Source organism: Melospiza georgiana, chromosome 4 (genome assembly GCF_028018845.1).
Source record: "Melospiza georgiana isolate bMelGeo1 chromosome 4, bMelGeo1.pri, whole genome shotgun sequence".
Taxonomy (NCBI): Eukaryota; Metazoa; Chordata; class Aves; order Passeriformes; family Passerellidae; genus Melospiza; species Melospiza georgiana.
In genome coordinates this window covers 50,258,078-50,279,610 of record NC_080433.1, presented here as the reverse complement: position 1 = coordinate 50,279,610, position 21,533 = coordinate 50,258,078, and the positions used below count along the sequence as shown (strand labels likewise).

Sequence of the window (21,533 nt, the reverse complement as noted above, 5' to 3'; positions counted from 1 at the left end):
CTGTTCTTTTAATGAAATAATTTCACAAGACTTCTAAACTAACATCCAACTAGTCAAGACACATTCTCTATGACAAAGCAATACACAAAGTGAGCAAAAAACAAGACTTCACTGAGAAAGTATAGTTCTCTGAGATGTGTCATATCCCCAAGAAGAAATCTTGCAGAAAGCTAACAGAATTTCTCCTTATGTTTATATTCAAGAAGAAGCACAATGGCCAATTATAGTCCTTATTTGTAAGGCTGGCAGAACAAAAATGTTTGCAGTGAAAAGCTAAGTCTTAGTTTCAAGCTTCCTTGAAGCAGCTCAAGGAATAAGGCTTAAGTGTTCAAGAGCTCCCTGAGACTGAAATAAGAAATGTTTGGTGACACTAATGAGCCCTCAGTTGGAGAAAGCTTTGCATCTAACTCTTTGCCATTTTTCAAGATGCTCTTAAGTTATGAATTCTAAATTAAAGCATTTGCTGCTGAATTACAGCTGTACTCCATAAGGTTGTGTTGTAACACCCTTCAACATGCAAGTATCCCTAGTGCCATCTCAGACACCATTTAGGTAACTCATTTAGGAAATGCTTGTGCCAGAGAAATTGTGGTAAATGATTAACTCTATTTATCTAAACTATTTAAGGCTTGCAGAAACTATACCTCAGCAACTGCTTGTGTGAATTCAACAGGCAAAACATTTTTTTGTGTAAAGCATTAAGTGGCTATTGCCTTTAAAGAACATTCTACACGTCTTAAATGAGCCAACAGAAAGATTCCAGCTGCTCCTGGTCATAAAACCCAAAAATGTCTGTTTTGTCATTCAGCAACACAACACTTGTTTCTCATTGTAACTCTTGAGATGCAGTGCAAGCTTTACTCAGGGTTGGCTGCAATTTATTTCCCCTGATTTAGTTTTCAGCTGAGTAAATACCCAACTACCAGCTCACTAACATCTGCATCTTAGAGGGGAGGGAAAAAAAAAAAAAAGCCCCGAATAAGCAAACTTCCAAGCCTTTAAAATAGGTGTCTGGTAACATCATTGGTTTGAAAAGAATTACTAAGATATTGAAACTTTACAGTATATCTTGCACTTTACAGATACCCACTGTATATTTAAGCACAATCCACGTATAAAACATAAAAACTAAAGCTAGCAGAAAAGACTTGGGAGCTTTCATTTCCATTTCTGGGCATTTAAAGCATCAAATAAAATTTTAAGTAATTCCTATGTCTAGATTGCTAAATGCAACTTGATAAAAAACACTTAAAATTCAGCCATTGACCCTGAACATTTAATCAGGCACAGATATCCAAGCCTTTGGAAGATTAGTATCTTTGCAAAGGAGATGAAAAAGGAATGACATTGCCACTGTTCTCAACCTTCACCCACTACAGAATTTAAAGCTTGTTTTTCATGATGGACCTTTAACATGGAGTTCTTAAGGATAAACACTAAATCTGGAGTTACTGTTTTTAACTTGGGTATTTTTTAGTATGTCAGAAAGCAATGTCTGGTTATAAACAGGAGCTATCACAGGCCCCAGCTCTCCTCTCCCTAAAAACAGGGCCACTGGGGAGTGGGGTTTGGGAAAGAATAAGGAAAGATATTGAGTGAATCAAATGTCAAATTCTTGCCCTATTGACCTACAGGTTTGTGCTTAACTGAGGAAAAATTAATCTCTTTCAAATGCACTTAATTATAATCAAATACCCATACCAATGTCTTTCACCACATCAGCACATCTGGCAGCAATGAAGACAAATTAACAATAAGTCAAAAAATCTGGCAATATGATCAACTAAAGCATGCAAAATCCATTCTGTACGCTTAGACCACCAGTGACTAAGGATGGATTAACTTCCTGTCTCTAATACTGGTGCCGAAATTAAAGGGAAATTGCATTGCAATCTGGGTACCAGGTTTCTGGCTGCAGACAACTACAAGCCCTTAGTTCAGCTACACCAGGCAACAAAATCTTTGCTCCCACTTTAGCCCTGATGTCTGTGATGGCCTACTCTAACAGCTGCTTTTAATTTAGTTTAAAAGAAGCTATTTGGCAACCATATAAGTTTGCACCTTCAAAGCAGGCACATTTAAAAAGCCAATGTCCTGTAGAATTAACCATTTTGAAGTCTTGCTGTTTTAGTGCAGTGATGACAACACGATTCACAGCTTTTTTAAACAATAGGCATCTGTACATGGAAACACAAAATAAAGACTGTTTTCACTCAGGTTTAACTACTGTTTTATAGTAAGCAATCTGCAATCCTCTCCGTCTTGGATAGGTAAAGATACTGGGTTCATTACTACAAATATAATCCAGCAAGAGTCTACAATTTCTCAACTTGACTGAGCAATTAAATAAAGCACAGATCTCATCTGCAACCAGAGAAGGGCAGCCAAGTAAGGAACAGAAGCATGAATTAAACAAAAAAACGCCATTATTGTGTTCTTGGATTACCTCCTCATGTTAAGCAGGGAGTGGCTGCAGAAGGAAAAAAGAGGGAGAAAGGGTATGGGAAAGCAAGGACTCAGGCATGCACTGAGTATTTGGCAAACACTTGACACTAAGCCACTCAGAGAAAACCTAGGTTACCAGGCAGACATCCAGTGCCTTTTTTTTTCTTTTGCTAAATAGCTCGATATGAATTTGTGCATCTACTGTGTATATCCCTACACCAGATGCAGGCACACTAACAAAGGCACAGGGAAACTGCTGGTACTACAGCCTCATAGGCATGGAAACTGAGAGCATGTGTGTGCACATCTGACAGGGGGAATTCACCAACTGGAGGATTTACAGCCTTGTTTTGTTCATACAGCTGCAACCCACCTTACCAGTAGCTGTGGCAGGACCACACCCACTCTCTGAAGATGAACGTATTTTACATAGTAAGTCTAAAGGTACAAGTTTAAGTCAAATGAAGGTGCAAACACGCATCAGAAAGCACCTACATTTGCAACACTGTCTACAAACATAATTCACACTTTTCATTCTTCATACTCTAATGTGGGTCAGAGACCACACGGCAGCATATTTTATTAAAGTAATGTGCAAATAAGATGCATGGTACATGCAAACAGCATGTAGTTTCCATTTGTAAAAAGGTACAAGTAACAGTACAAAATCAGAATGCTTACCACTCATTTCAAGACAATGAAGTCTGACATAGAAATACATACACTGTATTATTTACACCATTAATTGACAAAACATATTATTTGCATTTAAAAAAAGGCTATAAAATAATTACAAATATAGGTTTTTTCCCTGTATAACCAATGTAGAGCATCTTGGAAATTATGCTTTATTGGAAAAAAAATATATTTTTTTCTTCTGATTTCAGAGCATCATGGGGTTTCTTTCTTCCCTTCTTCTCCTTATTCCCTTTTTAAATAAAGTTCCATACTGAGGTAGTAGTATGCAAAATTATTTCTTTGGTTCCACAAATCATTAATTCCAAAAGGAGCTACGTATCTGAATCAGAGGATTGGAAAGTAGAAGTTCTAAAGTTTTCAAAGGACTGTTTGCAAGTATAAAAGCTATCTTCTCCTCTAGAAACTGTCCTTTTCTTTCCCTCTTCATCTGCCTCTGCATCAAAGTCCAGTGAGACATGATGATTATTATGGGAGGTTTTTGGTTGGCAATTTGCAGGCTGTCTACAGCTTGAAAGAGAGTCCAGCTGAGGCCTCCATAAAGGCTTTCCAAATGTTCCTGAAAGACAGTAAAAAAGTGAGCACAGAAATATTGATGCAAAAAGATCTGTGTCTCACCCTAGTGTACATAAGTGACATTGAGATGCAAGACTGACATAAATTAACATAAGTGACATGAAATGCAAGGTTGACAGGAAATTCACCAAAGTGAGATTTTACTTAAATGCTGTTCCACCATTTTAAAGAAAACATCCATGTGATAACAAGCATAAAGCAAGATTCTGCCACAAGAGACATTAAAAACATTTCCAAGTAGTTCCATAGCCACCTACAACTTCATTTCTTTTGTTTTCATGACTACTTCCTTACCCATTTTTCTTTGGGGAGGCTGGTGAGGGGGGAGTTAGGAACAGGGATCAACCTGCAAACACATCATAAGACACTTTCTAATGCAAAAGTCACTCCCTGTTTTGTTCTTCAGAAAATGAATAGCACATGCAATCTGCCATGCAGCTCAGAAAAAATAAACTAGGAATTTAAAAAAAATGTAACCCCACAACCCCTATCAGGTTATACAATATTGTCCCACAGTGCAATCTGAATGCTAACAGAATCTTCTTCTGGGTAGCATCTCCCATTAATGATAAAGATGCAGATAGCCACATGCTGCATTCACCACTGATCATCCAGTCAGTTGTGGGCAAAGAGAACAGTAGCAACCCAAAGAGAATTACACATTTCAGTTCAACTATAATTAACAACTATCTGTATTTACTAGCCAGTAAACAATCAGTGTGTGTCATTCTCTATCACTGGGAAGCTGTTAGCATCAACACCTCTACAAGAAGGGCCTCCTTTTTCCAGTGAGTAAAGACATACCCATCCTAAGTCAAAGTGTCTGTAAGGACTTATTTTCAGAGGACAATGTATCACAGGCTGACTTTGAAGAACTCAAGTTTTTGTTAACAATTGAACACTACATTTCAAAATAAATTTTGAACCCAAAATGCAACACTTCTGCTTTTATTAGAACTAAAGGTTTTAGTTTATTAAACTAAAGGTTTAGTAACTGAGAAGTTACTAAAAAAGGAATTGGACAAAACCCCTACTTCCATCAATGATTTGTAGAGCAGTTTAGACCTAATGCAGTATGAAAGGATATTCCTCACCGCACGAAAGAAACAAATGAACTGTCTTAAAAACAAAACTACAAGCTACGAACTTTCTGGCTTGTGTGTCAACTGTGATGCTAACGCCAGCTGCCGACTTCGCTATGATTGCACAGGCAAAACGGGGCTTGAATTTGACGACCATGTTGAAGAAGCAAATTCACAACTAAAGAAATCAATCACAACTTCTTCTACAGCTACCATATCCAAGATCTAGCCATAGGCTCTTTGAAGGAAGAGTGCTAATGATTATGAAGCATCCAAGGCAACGACAATGCAATATAAGTGGGGTAGTACGCTCAGAGAACTGATCAAAGAAGTAACTGCAGAGATTTTTAGGGCAGACTGAGGCCTATGCACCCTTGGGGTGACATTAACTGCTGGATATATGAACATACAGTTGGACTGCTTTCTGCAGGAGACATACTAAAGCCCTATCTGCATGGTCCCACCACAGCAATAGTGGCAGGCAGCCAGGAGGCTGGCCGTGCGCAGTCCCAGGGTCTCTGCCAGATGTCCTGGCATCTGCAACATTTTACAGTTCAAACATCTGGCTTTTGAAGGGGGAAAACTTCAGAGCTTGTGCCTCCCTCCCCACCCCCTGAGAACAAAGAGCCCAGTGATGCACATTCCCCCAGGTCCCCTTCAGAGCCAGCAGACCCAGATCTCGATCAGCCAGTGCTGACACACCAGCCGAGAGACAATCCATGGTACCAGGGCTGGTTTTGGGACTAAGGTATCACAAATATGAAAGCAATATGTGGTTTTGTGTGCATTTTAAACCAAGCAACCAAACCAACATCCAAAATTTAATGAGCTTCAAGGATAAAGCAATGCTTTTCTCCTTCCCCCACCTCTCCCTGTAATCTGGATTAAAATTGTAAACCCTAAACTAAACTTTGGGAATTCTTTTATCATGCACATCATGAGAAAATGACAAAGGAGGGATAAAGGAGGGCATTTTTACATACTGCCTTATTTTGAAAGGTAAATAGTTCTGGCTGACAGTATTATACAATATATATGCACACAAGTTCAATTCTCCCCACCTGCACTGAGCCCTCCTTACACACCTTTTGCCTGTCAGGCAACACTTCTGGTATGCCTGAAGTTTCTTAAGGTGTATTTAAGCTATCTATGCTAATGTTTACAGAAATTTGCCAGCTATATTAAGACAGAAGATAAGAATCATATCATTGATGAGATTTTTACGTAAGTGTGAGCTATGAAGATCTGGTAATCTAAGTATTCTCATTACACAGTTTTACTATAGTCACTTTTCTGTTCCTCAGCATCAAACATTTGGGAAAGAAAAAGGTGAGAAATCAGTTTTGCTATTTAAGACAATGGCAGCTTAAATAAAAAACAATAGCTAGAACATACCCATGAAAGTGCTTTTACTCATAATAGATGAGGGTTCCAAACTTCTGTTTAAATCAAATGTGTCTGAATTGAGACTTCTGCTTTTCAGTCCCGTTCCTTCATTTTGAGTATAAATAGAGTTCATCAATCTGCTACTTGTAGCCTGTGTTCCAATAATGCCAACACACTGGTCAAAGGGATCTTCCTGTGGAGGTGAGTATTGAAAGCATTCCTTTTTCTTTAAATATCCAGACTCATAAAGGCCCAAGCCTGCTGTTCTCTGGTCAGGGCTGCAACCTAAAGGAAACGAAAAATTCATTTTATATAGATTCATCTTAACAAAGACTGAGTTAGGACTAAAACCTCTCCCCAATCAACTTACTTGTACCGTATGCTTCAAATGCGTCAGAACTGTAAGCGCTGCCTTTGAAATACAAAGTCCCCGAAGTCCCCAGATAATGGCAAAGGAATGGATCTGCAACACCCTCCAAATCTGTCTCACTGCTGTTATCTAGATGGCAAATGCCTTAAAAATAAAATTGATGTGTCAGCACACAGTCTTTTTTGAATCTCCAGCTTAGAGTTTCTTGAATAACTTTTAAGAACCCCATGTGTTCAACAACATTTCATAGTGTAGTTTAGAGTTTGCCTAGGTTTAACCTAACTTTTGGATGACAATCCTCACTCCAGCAACTGTTCGATTAATTAGCTTGACAGAGAATGTGTCACTTCACTGTACAATCCCTGAATAACAAAACAAAACCAAACCAATTACAGGGATCAGAACCAGGGACTTCCTTCTTCCAAAGCACACTAGACAAATTCATTATCTGTCTCACAGCCTCTTTCAAAAGCAGAATGTCAATGTCAAAGTCCTGGTTGAAAGAATCTGAGGGAATCATTGGCTGCCTAAACAGCTATAAAGATTTTTAGTTCAATGGCTCCTGAAAGCTTTGGACACAGTCTCCGGTTCTTGATCCACAAAGAGGCTGCTCCTCTCACTACCCCACAACTGCAAAATTATCTCACCATCACTCCATTCCCACATGTCCCAGCTCCTGAGTGTCTCAACCCCAAGCCCTTTCCCAGAAAGGTGCCTTTTCCTCCCTAGTGCAAGTATATACGGGATTCTTTGGGGCCACAGGTAGAAATGTCAAGTACTGCAGCTTTTAACTTGCAGTCACCTTAAATTCTTTATTGACTCTGACTGTAATGATTTTTTTTTAACCAGCAAGTTTAAAGAGTTATACTAAAGTTCCACTGGTATTACTACACGTGCTTTACACTCCTCTAAAAGCACCCTTTTCAAGCTGTAAGAGACAAAACATGCCATGGTAATCTCTTTTTGATGCTCTTATTTTGAATATGTCCTCATCAGTTTAAATTTACCCTTGAGACTAGAGAAAAACTTCCTGATTTAAATAAACACCATAATGTCATCTGGAGGAACAGAACCAAGTTATTATCGTGTTGAAAAATACCAAGCAATAATTTTCATGTCCTCTATTAAACTGTGTAAAGATGCTTCTTTAGTGTTCTTTTTATCAGTTAGAAAGACAATAGCCAAACTGCAGCTCCTCAAGTCACATGAAAAATCTGTTTAGCATTTTCTACCTACCATTACTGTCCCTCTGCTGCAGGAAATACCCTCCTGCAGAAGATGAGAGGAACTGATGGTGACTGCCATTTTCAGATGAGCCATATCCATCCTGCCTTTCAGCCAGTGTCCCCTGGGATGACAGGTAACTTGGAATGTCAGCAGGCAAATTTGTTTCATCTGTGGGGGAGCAAAACACATACAAAAGTCATCAACACACTTCAGTTTGTAGAAACATTTTTAAACTTGTCAGCAAAGCACTGAAAGCAACAAATAATTCACCTTTCTGCCTCTGAGTCAAAGCACACAAACGCTCCGACAATAAAGTCACTGCAAGGCAACCACAAACATTTGTTTTCCTTTCCAAGGTAAACCTTCAGTTTACGCACCTGTATTTGTAATGCTGCAATCTTCATTTCTCCGTCTGGTGTGGTAGATGATGACCACCCACACCAAGGAAGTGCCCACCACACAGCAAACCACAGCTATGATCACAATGCCAACTGTGGCCCATCCATCATCATCAAGCGATGGGGCAACGTTTTGAGGAGAGTCACAGGTGGGAGTAGGAATTACATTAAGTCGGATGTTGCCTCGTTCCGTTCCAAGTGTATTAGACATTTCACAAGTGTATTTCCCGGCATCTTCTACATCTGTATCCACAATAATTAGTAACTGATTGCCTGCAGCAAAGAAGTGTCTTTCTGTTACCATGAGAGGGCTATCATCTTTAGTCCAGTTCAGTCGGGGTGGAGGGCTACCACCAGCAATGCACTGCAGGACGGCAGTTTCACCTTTTGTTACAGTTCGATCCAGCAAAGGCCGCAAAAATGATGGTGTTTCTGAAAAGAAAGCACAAGCCTTATATTCTATGTTTTTTTCCTAATAACCTCGCAAGAATAAGAAGTGTCCCTTTCCTTCACAGCTCAAGAGGAAAAGCTGAATTAAATCCATCAGTAAGGCCTAATAAAGCTTACTCTCATTCTAAGAAGAAACTCAAGAATTTGTACTTAAAGCCTATAATTTACTTGTCAACTGGTCCAATTTACATGCTTGATTACTTTACAGGGTAAAAATGCTACATCATACATGCTTAAGATGCAGAGAACTACAATAAAAACAATTACCAAAATTTCAAGAAATCAAAAGTTAAACAAATCTACAGTCTCTAAATGAAAACAGAAGCCCCGTCTTTCCTCCATCCCATGCGTACCAGATGTGTATACACTGACAAACATTAACTAACTTTTATTATTTTGAGTCATAATATTGATTGTGCTGTTAAAGTTTGCCAATATCTTACCTAGTACTGTTAATGTTGCATTAGCTGAAATGCTTCCAGCAGTGTTTTGAGCTGTACAGCTGTAAACACCTGTGTCCTCGATCTTTACATCAACAATAAAGAATACATCATCTTCAGGCATGACATGCATGCGCCTCTTGCGTGCTGCAGGAAAATCTGTTCCACCATCTTTCTGCCAAGCAATCTGTGGGACAGGATGCCCAACTGCAGCACATTCCAAACGAGCCATTGCCCCAGCTCGAATGGTCAAGTCCATGGGGATTTTTGTAAATGAAGGCAGCACTAAAGAAAAGTTGGTGATACCAAAATCAGTACATGAAACATACTTCTCTTTTGTACAGCCTTTCCTTGAACACCCCTCATGGGCCCAAAAACACTAGAGAAACATACAGTCTAAACTGATCAGTAGCCAGCAGAAAGGGAGGGGACTGTGAAGTATGTGAGACCACCTAGATCAAAATCTCATTTTTGCTAACAGCCTCCTATGTGACCTTTCCATAGCATCTGAAACAGAGCATACACTTACCTCCTGTGAGAAAAAGTTAACATTTTTCCATCTTGTAACATTGATTTTGCCAGACTGACTATGAATTAGGTATGTTGTTTTTTCCTATACTATGCTTCAGTACACTGGGATGAGAGGTAAAATTGAATAGTGATCTTGGAAATGGATAAATTTTATGAAATTATCTTGTATTATGGATCTTCTAAAAGATGCAGATGACAAGAATGAAAAATCTATGAGTCCTTATCTTGATTAAAATCATTCGAAGTCCAAAAGCAAAACAAAATGTACTTACTGTTTACTGTAAGTTTGGCTTTGACAGAGTAGGATGAACCGAAATGATTTGAAATAACACACTGGTATTTCCCCTCATTACTGAATTCCACATTGCGCAGTCGAAGGATGGTGGTGTACTCCATCACTTCTCCGCCCTGGGCCCGGAGGTGTGCGTAATTCTCCATTTCAGCGTCTTGCAGTAATTCGTTGTCTTTCTTCCATGCAAAAGTCATTGGGGAATCACTGCTGCTGGCTGCTGAACACACAAAACTCAAATTGGAGCCTTTAATTGCTGACTGGGTTTCTGGCTGGACAGTGATCTGTGGTTTAGGAAAATCATCTGCACAGAGGAAAAGAAAAAAAATACATGTGATGCCTGAGGACTCTTTCCAGAGAGTTAGTAAGCCTTGTTTTATAGGTTTGAGAGAAGAGACAGATAAGTATTTATTAAATGGATCCACAATGCTTTTGTTTTAAATTTTGTTAGCCCTAGGGCATTTAAAGATGCCGTATTTATGAGTTTATTGTGCCAAGCCATCTCTTATTGAAAAGAAAGCACATTTAAAAGCAGACTGTGTGCATAGCTTCTTCAATAACAGCACTAAAGATAGAAAAACTACTCCCTGACATCCATAAGAACTACTCTGTACATCAATCATGAAGCCTACCTCTCATCTTTACAACACCTCAGGCTGCTGGGAGTTTTTCTTTATTGAATGCATAGTTCTTCTGCTATCAGAAACTGCAAGTTACAGTTGAGCATTTCACCCAAACCCATAAAAAAAATAATGTACAAAAGTCAGTGTTCCAGTGATGTGCATCTGTTTGGGCTAAAGGGGATGGAAGGTCACTTAAGCAGTGCAGAACACAAGAATTTCAAGAATTCCTGGAGGTCCCTTTACTATAGGAATGTTACCTTCGAAGTGCCATGTTATGAGTTTACAGAATTAGCTGCCTTCTAAATTATTAATTGGACTGTGTGTACACAGCATGTGCAAAAGGAGTGGACAAGTAAATGCCTGGTCTCCCAAAACCAAAAGCATTAGTATATTCCCAACTTTCAAGATGTGTCCAATCTCTGGAAAAAGGAACTGCAGGAAAAGTCCTGTGCCCCAAAAATTCCTCCCTGCAGATCCTGCTGTCTCCCAGCACGTTTGTCTTACTACATCTCAAATGACTGGGAACAACTATGGGGTCAAGGTGCTACTTCCTTGAAGAACCTCCACTCTGTTACAAATGAAAATGAGATGTGCAGATAGCCTAACCTTGATCCATCTGCAAAACTCCTGCAGGTATGATGCTGTGCTCCAGTGACAGGGCAACATGGATCTGGGACACTAAGCATGGATTTTAAGACCATCCCAGGCTATTTGCTTTTCATGCTTCATACCCATGCCTTACCATTTGCAAACTGAGTTAATGCATTCACCGACTTTGCATGGCAATAACTAAGTAAAACACTCTAAGTACTTAAATTAGCCTTGTGAAAGGACAGCAGAACATACTTCAATCTTAATTACCTGACAGGAAGGGGTGATACAAAGGTCACTCAAATAAGCATACAGTACAGAATACAGAACACACTAGGATGAGACTAGCATTATGTTTTGTCAGAACAGAATAATCCAAGAGCATATTTGAAGGAATGTATTACAAAGACATCCACGTTTATACACACCTTTTAATTTCAGACAGGAGTCAACACACTCCATTTAAAAATTCTATAAAAGCAAAAGCAGCCCTTGTAAACTTGTAAGCAAGGTGGGTACACCAAAACGTCCAGTGATAACAGACTTTACAGATATAACTGAAACACTCAATGATTTTGTTTGGAGATTTTAGTTATTTCTGAATGGCAACTGCGTTAAGTATCACATGCAAAAACTGATTCAGTACATTTCTTTTTGCTAACACATCTTAAATGGTTTAAAACTAAATACTTAAAAATAGCATTCAGTAGCCCAAAGAAAGATCACAATTCCTCCAATTTAACAAATGGAAGACATACATTTAAATCTCCAGGTTAATTTTTTGACAGAATGTGTTTCTCATAAATTAGGATGCCTACCTCATGCCTCCTCTAGCCACTGAATAAGCTCTAATTCCCTGCATTATATCAACCTCTGCTTCTCGGCAGTAGCTACAATCTGCTGATTATTTATTAAATATCTGTCTGCTAACAGGAAAGGAAAAACCAACATTTTGGTACACTATTTTATATTCTGGACTTGCTTTCCCACTGAAAAAGGGTAGCAACAGTAAAAATTAACCAGTTATATTTGCTATGAGACAAAATTATTGAGAAAACACTTATCTTTTTGTCTCCAAAGAATACAATGTTTGAATTTTCTTTAGTAAGAAAAATAAAACTTATTCAACAAAAATACATGAAATGCAGTTAGTTGGCTTTTAAATTTCCTGGTATTTTCAAAGTTTCTACTTTATATATCAGAGTAATCAAAAATGCCCTTACCCTGAATGCTTAGCTTCACTTTGCTTTAGAGAACATAACACGGATGTTCATTATGATACTAAACACACATAGAAAAATTTCATTTTTAAAGCAGATGCTATCACCTCAAATTCTCAGGTCCTAAAGTAAAAATATTTTGCTAGCATTTACTCTCTGGCAAACTGAAATAAAAAAATACCAGTATCGTAACTGTGGTAATCATATTTTTTAAACACAGTTTAAAAGGCAGTAATTTAAATACTCCAAATAATTTTTAAAGTACACCACAAGCACACATAAAAGCATCAGAGCTGAGGCCAATATAGCTTTTTTACCTTGAAATTTTATCAGCCCTGGAATAACCTCAAGAATAATGGAATATGAAAAAAAATTTACAAATAACCAAACCCAAAAACTACATCTTAATTTCCCAAAGTATGTCTCACTTAAAAACAATAGTGATCAAAACAATATCTTTTAAATCTAGAGGCACATACATTTACCCTCACAACGTACTGAGCTTTCACTTGCACGCATAGAACATGGTATGTTCTATGTAAGCAAGCTGTACTTGGTATAAAAGTCAAAGACTCCCTGTCTTGTACAAAGCCTCAAGCTTTAAGCATCTACATCAGTTTGGGAACAGAAGAAAATGTTACTAAGTATCACATCCTTTCAATTTTGTTATAGAAATCACAACATATCAAGGAACCACAAAACAAAATCCAAGCACACAGCAATATTTGTTTTATAGGATGAGAAATAGAGGCTACACTCACCACAGACAAACCCATCCAGGCTGACAGCAAAAATACTTCTCCCTTTTAGCAGCTGAGGATGGGCACAACTGGCATTTACAAAGCTCTGGAAGTTGTTCTCTGACATCCACTGTGGTAGCCATTTCAACTGGCAGTCACACAAGAGACTTGATGTGTTGAAGTGCCTAAGAAAAAGCAATTAAAATCAAAGCCTGTTTGTTTGTTCTGTTCTGTTTGTAATACAGATCTGTGTGAGCACACTTTCATAACAAAACTAAGGCTCCAGGTTAAACACACATATTGCAAGAGAAAGATGGCAATATTGCTCAGCTGAAATCTCCTCCCTTGCACAGCTGGTGATGCTGTGCCTGATGCCCCCTGAGGACATGGGTGGCCCTCCTGGCTGCCAGGGCACTGGTGAGTTATATCCAACTTGCCATCAACCAGGACACCAGGTCCTGTTCCACAGCTCTGCTTTCCAGCCTCTCATTCCCAGTCTGTCCACACACCCAGGGCTGCCCTACCCAGGCGCAGAATCCAGCCCTTTCTCTTGTTGGACGTCACACAGCTGCTGATTGCCCAGCCCTCTCATTTGCTGAGGTCACTCCGCAGGGCCTCCCTGCCTTCCAGGGAGTCAACAGCTCCTCCCAGCTTTGCATCACCTGTGAACTTGCTCAGTATCTCCTTTGAGTCCTAAGTCCAAGTCACTGATGAAGAGCACAGGGCTGATGATGGAGCCCTGCTGAACCCCACCAGTGGCAGGTTGCCAATTTGATGTCACCCCTTTCAGTATAACCCTCTGCACCTAACCCGTGAGCCAGTGCTGCTCTGCATTGATCAACAGAAAAAAAGAGTGAGAGGACAAAAACATCCTCACTAAAATACATTTTTTGCAGTGACGACTTCTCTGAAGATCTGTCTCTGCTACTACAGGAGAGAAGGAGCCAATTACAAGCAGTGACAACCAGGTCTTTACAAAAGAATTACAGTACTGCATTTCACTGGTCCAGCACTGCTGTTCTTAAGAGCACGTCACATTAAAGTCTCCCTTATCTAAAACCTGTTAGAGATCACCTAATTTAAAATAAGGATTTTAGAGACAACAAATGTAGCAGAAATTGAATGTAGCCACCTATCCTACACTCTCTCACTTAAATACACCCATCATATAAAAATAGAAAAAAACCCCCAAAACACTGGCATAAACTTTTTATGTTATTTCAGAGAGATTACAGCAGGGGTTTATCACTGCACCAGGTGATGTCTTACAAGGTTTTTATTTATACCTTTATATGTATAGATAATATCTATATACTTAATAGAGATTATGTCTTTTGATAGAAACTTACAGCTCTTTGAGTTTCTTCATTTGCGAAAATGCATTTCCTTGAACTGACATAATTGCATTGTTACTTAGATCTCTAGGAAGAAAAAAGAGAAGAAAATAATAGATTTATTAAACTGAATGGATTTAAGACTCAAGCAATAATTTGCTATTTTAGTGATATACAAAGGGTGTTTAAGCTCAAAATAAAAGGAGATGCAAATGAGGAGTTTCACAGCGTGTTTCATATGTAAGAATTTCTGCATTAATTCCAAAATTCACACTCAGTGTAACTTCAAAACTGAAAAATCTTCTGAAGATCACAGTAGCAACCATGGTAAGGTTAATCAAATAATCAAATATTTATGACTTTCATCCCAAGTCATAAATAAAGCTTGTTACTTCTCCTTTAAATTCAGTTAGTATCAAAATTCATTTTTTTCCCATTTTGGGTTAAATGTGAATGTCTACTACTTACAAGTGTTCAAGTGCATCCAAACCAGAAAATGCTTTCTTTGTAATGGATCTAATCCTGTTTCCTTGGAGTATCCTAAAAAATTTAAGCACACGATGCAAAAGAAATGAAATTAAATGGGAGTATTTTTGAGCTGAATAATTGCATTTTGGCATTTATTTTTCAACTGTGACTAGTATTCACCACTCACCCATTTCCAATGCAACAATCTGCATCACATCTAAAAGATACTAATTTATTCCCCTTGAATAAAGAACTAGATTTTACAATGATTTTAGAAGACATTTAAGGTATGCAGTTAGGTGATATGGATTATTCTAAATGTAAAACTGTAATCACTTTTTAATTTCATAAATATGCATTTGAAAATTTCAATGCAATGGAGCCACTTCCACTGGATGCTGCTTTACCTTACTGAAGACTAAGCCTGCCACTACGCTTTTATCATATGATATACTTATTATTTTTAAGTATGGAAAAACCTCATTCTTTGACAAATATGTCCATAAATATTATCAATACTTGAAGTATTTCAGATTAGTTTGACTTGGAGAATCTTGATTTTCTTTTATTGACACAGACGATGTTATAGAGAACAAAGTGTTAAGAGAGAAAAAAAAATCATCTCTGCTATGGAAAATTTAATATCCTTAAGTGTTCGGCTTGTCCTTTGAAAGACACATAATAAGGTCTTTTTTTAAGGCATGATGAGATACAAATGCTGTAGCAATACTCACAGCTTCTTAAGTTTATCTAGGCCAGAGAAAGCACCATTCATATCTTCAATAGTCCATGATATTTCATTGTTTTTCAGATCCCTGTTTAAGAGGGGAGGGGAAATCAAATCACAAAAGCTATTAAAAAGAACAAGGCACACAGCTCTTCAACACCATGTATTACTTAAAAAAATCTAAAATAGCTTTCTGTTGGATTGGTTGGTTTTGGTGGGTTAAGAGAAGCTTTTCCTGATTAACTTCATCACTTCAATTTTTACTGAGAGACTTGGAAGACTTTTAGTATTTTTCCCACTGATAATTGAAAAGATCACAAACTCAACAATTTTTAGAACTGTGAGCAAACCAAACGACATATCCCTGAAAAGGTATTCAGATACAGGACTATTTAGAAAAACATGCACTGCAGGAAGGGAAAGGACCAACGGTTGTCCGTTTGAAATGGAACCCCATCATGTTGTTTTAAGTCCTTAACACCCAGAGAGTCATTTTAACATCCCAAAACACTTATTTAATTATCTATGAAGCATAAAGAGCTTACAGATTTGTGCTTACAGAATAGTGTGTCTGCAAACAATCTACAGGGTTGAGCAGGAGGAGAAAGAAAAATCTAGGAAAAATTGCCTAATACTTAATACCTAAACAGCTCACAATTCTCTAAGTTCCTTTCTTTATGATTTCCAACTCTCTATATTGTTAAAAAACATGGTGTACACTCCTCTAATTTGCATTTTTCCTAGATGCCCTAAATGTATGTGAGCAAACCCTTGAAAATAAAGCCTAGAGGCAAAGGCAATCGTTTTGCTCATCTGGCTGACAGATGGGTCAGTGGTATGCAATGGCAAGGTTTTAATGAAGAGGAATGTACTTAGATTAGTTCTTTCCCTTCCTTTAAGAAATGCTATTTCAAAAACACAAACTGATACTTAAAGCAATTGTCCAGTCATGACAATGATTTTTGTATTCTTATTTCTGCTGTGAGAGAAAATGATTCACTTAAGACACAACTACGATCCAGATCCCTAAAACTGGGTAGCAGTGCTCTGCTTGCTGCCTTCAAGAAATATGCCACTCCCACAGCAATGCTACTGGAAGTCTGCATCACTGTTACCACCATCCATTGTGCACAGCCTCTTCCCTTTCTCAACTATTCTGGAAAGAAATCTTACTGTAAGAAAATCATACACTGATCTGGGGAAGTTAACAAAATGTTCTTGTCTCTTTCATAAAGGAAAGAAATAACCTATAAACACAGGATTTTTCTTAAATTTTTAACCTTACAAATTGAGTTTGTCAACTTACAAAATCTGTAGACTGGAAAGTCCCTTGAAGGCACAATCAGCAATGTAGTTTACTTTGTTGTTTCCAATGTACAGTCCAACCAGCACGCTTAAACCAATGAAGCTTGAATCATCTAACCTTGCTAATTGATTGAATGTCAAATCTCTGCAAATTTAAGGGGGGAAAAAAGCATTTTAATGTTCATGCTGCAGTGCTTATTTAACTTTTAGTTCAACCCACATGGATTTTCAGGGGGGAAGCACCAGTTTTCCCCTGATGATTATCACAGAACCCACTACACCACTTCTGACCACAAAGCATTTTGCATTGTTTTGAACAATTCACAAATTACTGCAGAATTAATTTCACTCATTTGAAAATTACTGTGTTATGGCTTCAGTACAACTGCTACAGTGAAATGGAGCAATCTCATTTAACTTCCAAATTCTTTCAACAAGATATAACTATCTTATACAGCAAAGTTGTAGTCATCTTGGAAACTGCTATGAAAAATTCACAGATCAGTGCTAAGAAGCTCATGTTTTGCCATCTACCTGGCTTTTGAAACTGGAAGAGAATAAAGATACTCACAGTTCACTGAGTTTTTGGCAAAATTCCCAGGCATCAGGACTGATCCTGCTGATGGCATTTTGGCTAAGATGGAGTTGTTGCAGCATCAGTAAGCCATAAAGCCAGCCCTTGGTTACCTCTGTTAAGTTGTTATGGTCCAGCTGCCTACAAACACCCACAAACAGAAAAAGACATAAGGTTTAGAAACACAGCAGCATGCATGCTATGCCACAGGTCCATCTCTGACCTCACAACACTGGCTAGAGAGCTGGAGCCTCTACATAAATCTTGAGTTGTATCCATGCATTTAAAATGTGCTACTCTACACACTCACTACTGACTGAGTGCTCCTTTTCAGACCACAACAAAACAATTCAATTCATAAACATCTTTAAATTTTATCACACAATTCTATTAATTTTGTGGAAATCTACTTAATATGTTATCAGTAGAACCTATCAGCAAAATTTTGATACTTACAAGACTTCCATGTTGGTCAAACCCCAGAAAGCACCATCCATAAGCCTCGTAACCCCATTTCTCTGCAGTTTTAATGATTTCAAAGCAGGAAGTCCTTGGAAAGTGAGCCCATCTATTTTTTTGATTTTGTTGCGATTCAGCTCCCTGCATCAATAGAATTTACAGTTACAGCACAGTAATTTTACCTACATGCCAACAACCTTCTTTCTGGAACCAACTTTATTTAAACATTTCTCTTGCACATGAAACAAAGACAAGAAGTAATAAAAATAAAATATTTTATTGTAACACATTATGTTCAATCATGTTAATACTGTTCTGCCTTTCTGATACTGAGAACGAGTACTTGGTAGTTCCTGGTTTTCAGACTTAAAGAATCCCTGTAGACCTAGAATGTCATGGTTAATCCTGTTCTTAAATTCAAAATTGAGAGCAGTGTTTATCCAGAAGTAGAGATGTTAAGGCTGGTTTGTAATTGCAGTCAATAAACAGTAAAAAAAAAGTTAAATTTTAGTTGTGATAACGAGACAAAATTGAACATCCTGGGTGATCTATTTCTGTATCTGTAGTCAAGCACTCATTACATCTCTCCCTTCTCCAAAACCAGTTACACATAGCGACCTCCCTCTTTCTCAAGTGGTCTTGGCACTCACTCTTCTGCCACTACACTCACCCTGTGCAGGTCAGAAACTGGGAGCAATGTGTATCCTCTGAGGGAGATGGAGGGTGTAACTAGCAGGAGGGCAAGATGCAGTGACTGGATTAGACAATACTACCAAAAGGTAATAAAAGGAGTGATCATCTGTCCCTTCAAGGAAGTCTTAGGTCTACCAAACTAGGAAGAATCTCTCCTTTTAAAACTCATTTCACCATGCAAAGTAAAGGTCTAAATAATCCTCTCCCCACATTACTACCATCATTATTTTTCAGAGTCACAACCCTGTAAGAATTCAGCTTGTCTCTACAGCAGTCTGACACAAAAATCTACTTCATAACAGACCTGAGGGAGAGCCCTACTTCTTATCCTATGTTTAAATATGAATAAAAAGTGAAGAACATTCAGTAAGAACAGGATTTAGTTCTTCCTCATTCTTCTTTGAATACTTTCAGGTGATAACGCAAATTTTTGGGCTTCCTTGCAGATAAACTACCTAGCATAACTCAGTCAGCATAACAACTATGAACAAAGGGAACATTTTTAGGCAAGGATATAAGCAACATCCAAAAGTTCAGGTGAATCTGAAGATCAGAAAGTCTACCAAAATCATTAACAAATCCTGAGCTTTGCAGGACTTCTATTGAGGCCTGACTAAAACTGCTCCAACACTTATATCCAGAAGAAACACAGTCACTCTTTCCAGAAGTGTCAAGCACCCTAATATTTCAGTGTTCTTATAAGCTATCACTTTCAAGGCTAACCTTAGAGACTTTGTAATTGTAATTTTTAACTCCTAACTATCTAATATGGAAAGTAATTATCCAAGATTTGACAAAGTGCAACCCATTCTTTTGTCCATTTTCTGCACTTTCTAAGTTTTCCAATTAAAACAAGCCCCACAGTCTCTTTCATATAACTTTATTATTTATTTGGTAGAACATTTATGGACAGCACTGTGTCAGTAAAGCTGAAGGTCTATTTATTCAAGCATATTGCTTATTGTCATGCCATTTGAAAGAAAATTAATTTCCTTCATTCCACTGTGAAAGCACAAAGTAAATGACTGCTGCAGTGAACTATATAAGTTTACTTTACTTACTATTTTCCTGATGCTTTATTACAGAAATATTGCTCCTACCCCTTTTCCAGTCTTTTTTTTTTTTACTTTTAATAGGCAAACACAATTTTAAACACAAAGACTGTTCACATCTCACCAACATATAAGACTAGTTTTGTTCAGTACAATGCTGCAGTTAGTAAGAGTTGCAGTAATATGTTTTCTCTGTCTGTCTCACTCTGCCTCTGGTTAAATTAAAGGCTAAAGTTCAAGCACCGCCAGTGCTTTGGAAAATCTGAAAACAATTAGTCAATTGTAGGTTACACTTACAGGTGCTGCAGATGGGACAGTTTAAACATCTTTTGAGGAATTGCTGAAATTTTGTTCCTGTTCAGTTTCAATACTTGAAGTGTGGTAGACAAATTGTCAAAGGTACCAGGCTCCATAGAGGTTATTCGGTTACTGTTAATATACCTGTTGAAACAACATCTAGAAGGTTAAATTTACAGTTATTTAATAAATTCCTAACACCAAATAGTGAAACACAAAGCTCTTGTGGGGCTTACTCATTTATAAATGGATTTTTTCATATTAATTAGAGCTCTTGACAGCTTTTTCTATAGTCAAATAGTATTTCACCACCATCATTTTACTCTACTCTGCCAGAGTGTGATAACGGAAGAAGATAATATGTGGCAATCCTGTTACTTTTTTATCAGTCAGTATCTCTTGCATTCCAATATTCCTGAATAAGAATTGAAGTGTATTCACAAGAAGTCTATCCAGCTCCATATAAATACAAACTAGACTATCCATGGGGAACTTAAATTAATTTTATCACATAATTATTTCTCTCAAGAGACACATCTATTTGTTTCATCTCAAGATAATGGCCTTAGCTTTTTTTAATGAATTAAAACATCTCATTGTAACAACTCATATATTCAAGTTAGTCGCTTATGTTAAACTAGACAGGTAGGAATATTAATGTCATTCTAATTAAAAGAAGATTTAATACTTAATAAACAGCTGCCAATCTAAATTACCCAACAAGATATTTGAAAGTAACCTAAAAGAAAAAATATCTACTTACAGATACTTGAGTTGTAATGATGGAAATGATGAAATTTTTAGCTCTGATATGTTGTTGTTGCTCAAGTCCAAAGTTTCTAGACTCTGAAATGGCTTCAGATGTTCAGACAAAATGTTGGCAATCTTGTTACTGGTCCTGAAAGTTAAGGGCAGTAGTCAAAATGTCATTTCCAGAATAAACACATCTTAACTACACAACCCTGGCAAATATTAGTTCATAATTCCTCTACTTGAAAATAATTTTGAATTACAGAAAAGCAATAAGGTATGTTCTCTATGCATAATATTAATCCAAAATCACAAACTGAAATAGCCTAAATAAATTTTCATTAATATTTCATAAAATATAATTCCAGGAAACAATGAAAAAAAATGCAATATAATCCAATTACTGCAATTCATGGCTTTTAAAAAGAGATGCAAAACACTATAATCACCTATTTCTGAACAGTAGAAATATGTGGCACTTGCATGAAACTTTATGCCACAGCATTTTAATGAAATAAAGTTAGAGTTGTTTTCTATTTTAAGCAAATTAATATCATAGTAGCAAAACACAGTGCTTGGGGTTTTTGAAAATTTCCTTGGCACAGAAGTCCATCTGAATTTCCAGAAAAAAACACAGAGCTAGATTATAAAGGATGGATGACAACACAGCCCCCTGAAAAAACATTCTGTAATTATGGAATTAGACCTAGTATTCCAATCTACAGATTTTTCTAATGAGTTAGCAAAGAACAAAAATTCTGCATATTAGAGGTCATTACAGGAGTTTTGGGCTTCATGTCTGGTCAAACT

At 37.5% G+C, this 21,533-nt stretch overlaps 1 protein-coding gene across 1 annotated transcript in view; it reads right to left on the bottom strand.

Moving 5' to 3' along the window:
• Window positions 1-2,961: 2,961 nt before the first annotated feature.
• The window catches only part of LRIG3 (leucine rich repeats and immunoglobulin like domains 3), a 38,131-nt gene continuing 19,559 nt past the window's right edge, over window positions 2,962-21,533 (bottom strand). The window contains exons 4-19 of the mRNA XM_058022408.1: window positions 20,737-20,871; window positions 19,974-20,117; window positions 17,929-18,072; window positions 17,470-17,613; window positions 16,900-17,043; window positions 15,601-15,681; window positions 14,867-14,938; window positions 14,414-14,485; window positions 13,086-13,249; window positions 9,874-10,194; window positions 9,074-9,355; window positions 8,160-8,612; window positions 7,792-7,950; window positions 6,556-6,699; window positions 6,195-6,470; window positions 2,962-3,700 (exon numbers count right to left, since the gene is read on the bottom strand). Of these exons, the coding sequence (XP_057878391.1) occupies window positions 3,456-3,700; window positions 6,195-6,470; window positions 6,556-6,699; window positions 7,792-7,950; window positions 8,160-8,612; window positions 9,074-9,355; window positions 9,874-10,194; window positions 13,086-13,249; window positions 14,414-14,485; window positions 14,867-14,938; window positions 15,601-15,681; window positions 16,900-17,043; window positions 17,470-17,613; window positions 17,929-18,072; window positions 19,974-20,117; window positions 20,737-20,871 (2,980 nt within the window). The 3' untranslated portion in view covers window positions 2,962-3,455. The remainder of the gene's footprint in view (window positions 3,701-6,194; window positions 6,471-6,555; window positions 6,700-7,791; window positions 7,951-8,159; window positions 8,613-9,073; window positions 9,356-9,873; window positions 10,195-13,085; window positions 13,250-14,413; window positions 14,486-14,866; window positions 14,939-15,600; window positions 15,682-16,899; window positions 17,044-17,469; window positions 17,614-17,928; window positions 18,073-19,973; window positions 20,118-20,736; window positions 20,872-21,533) is intronic.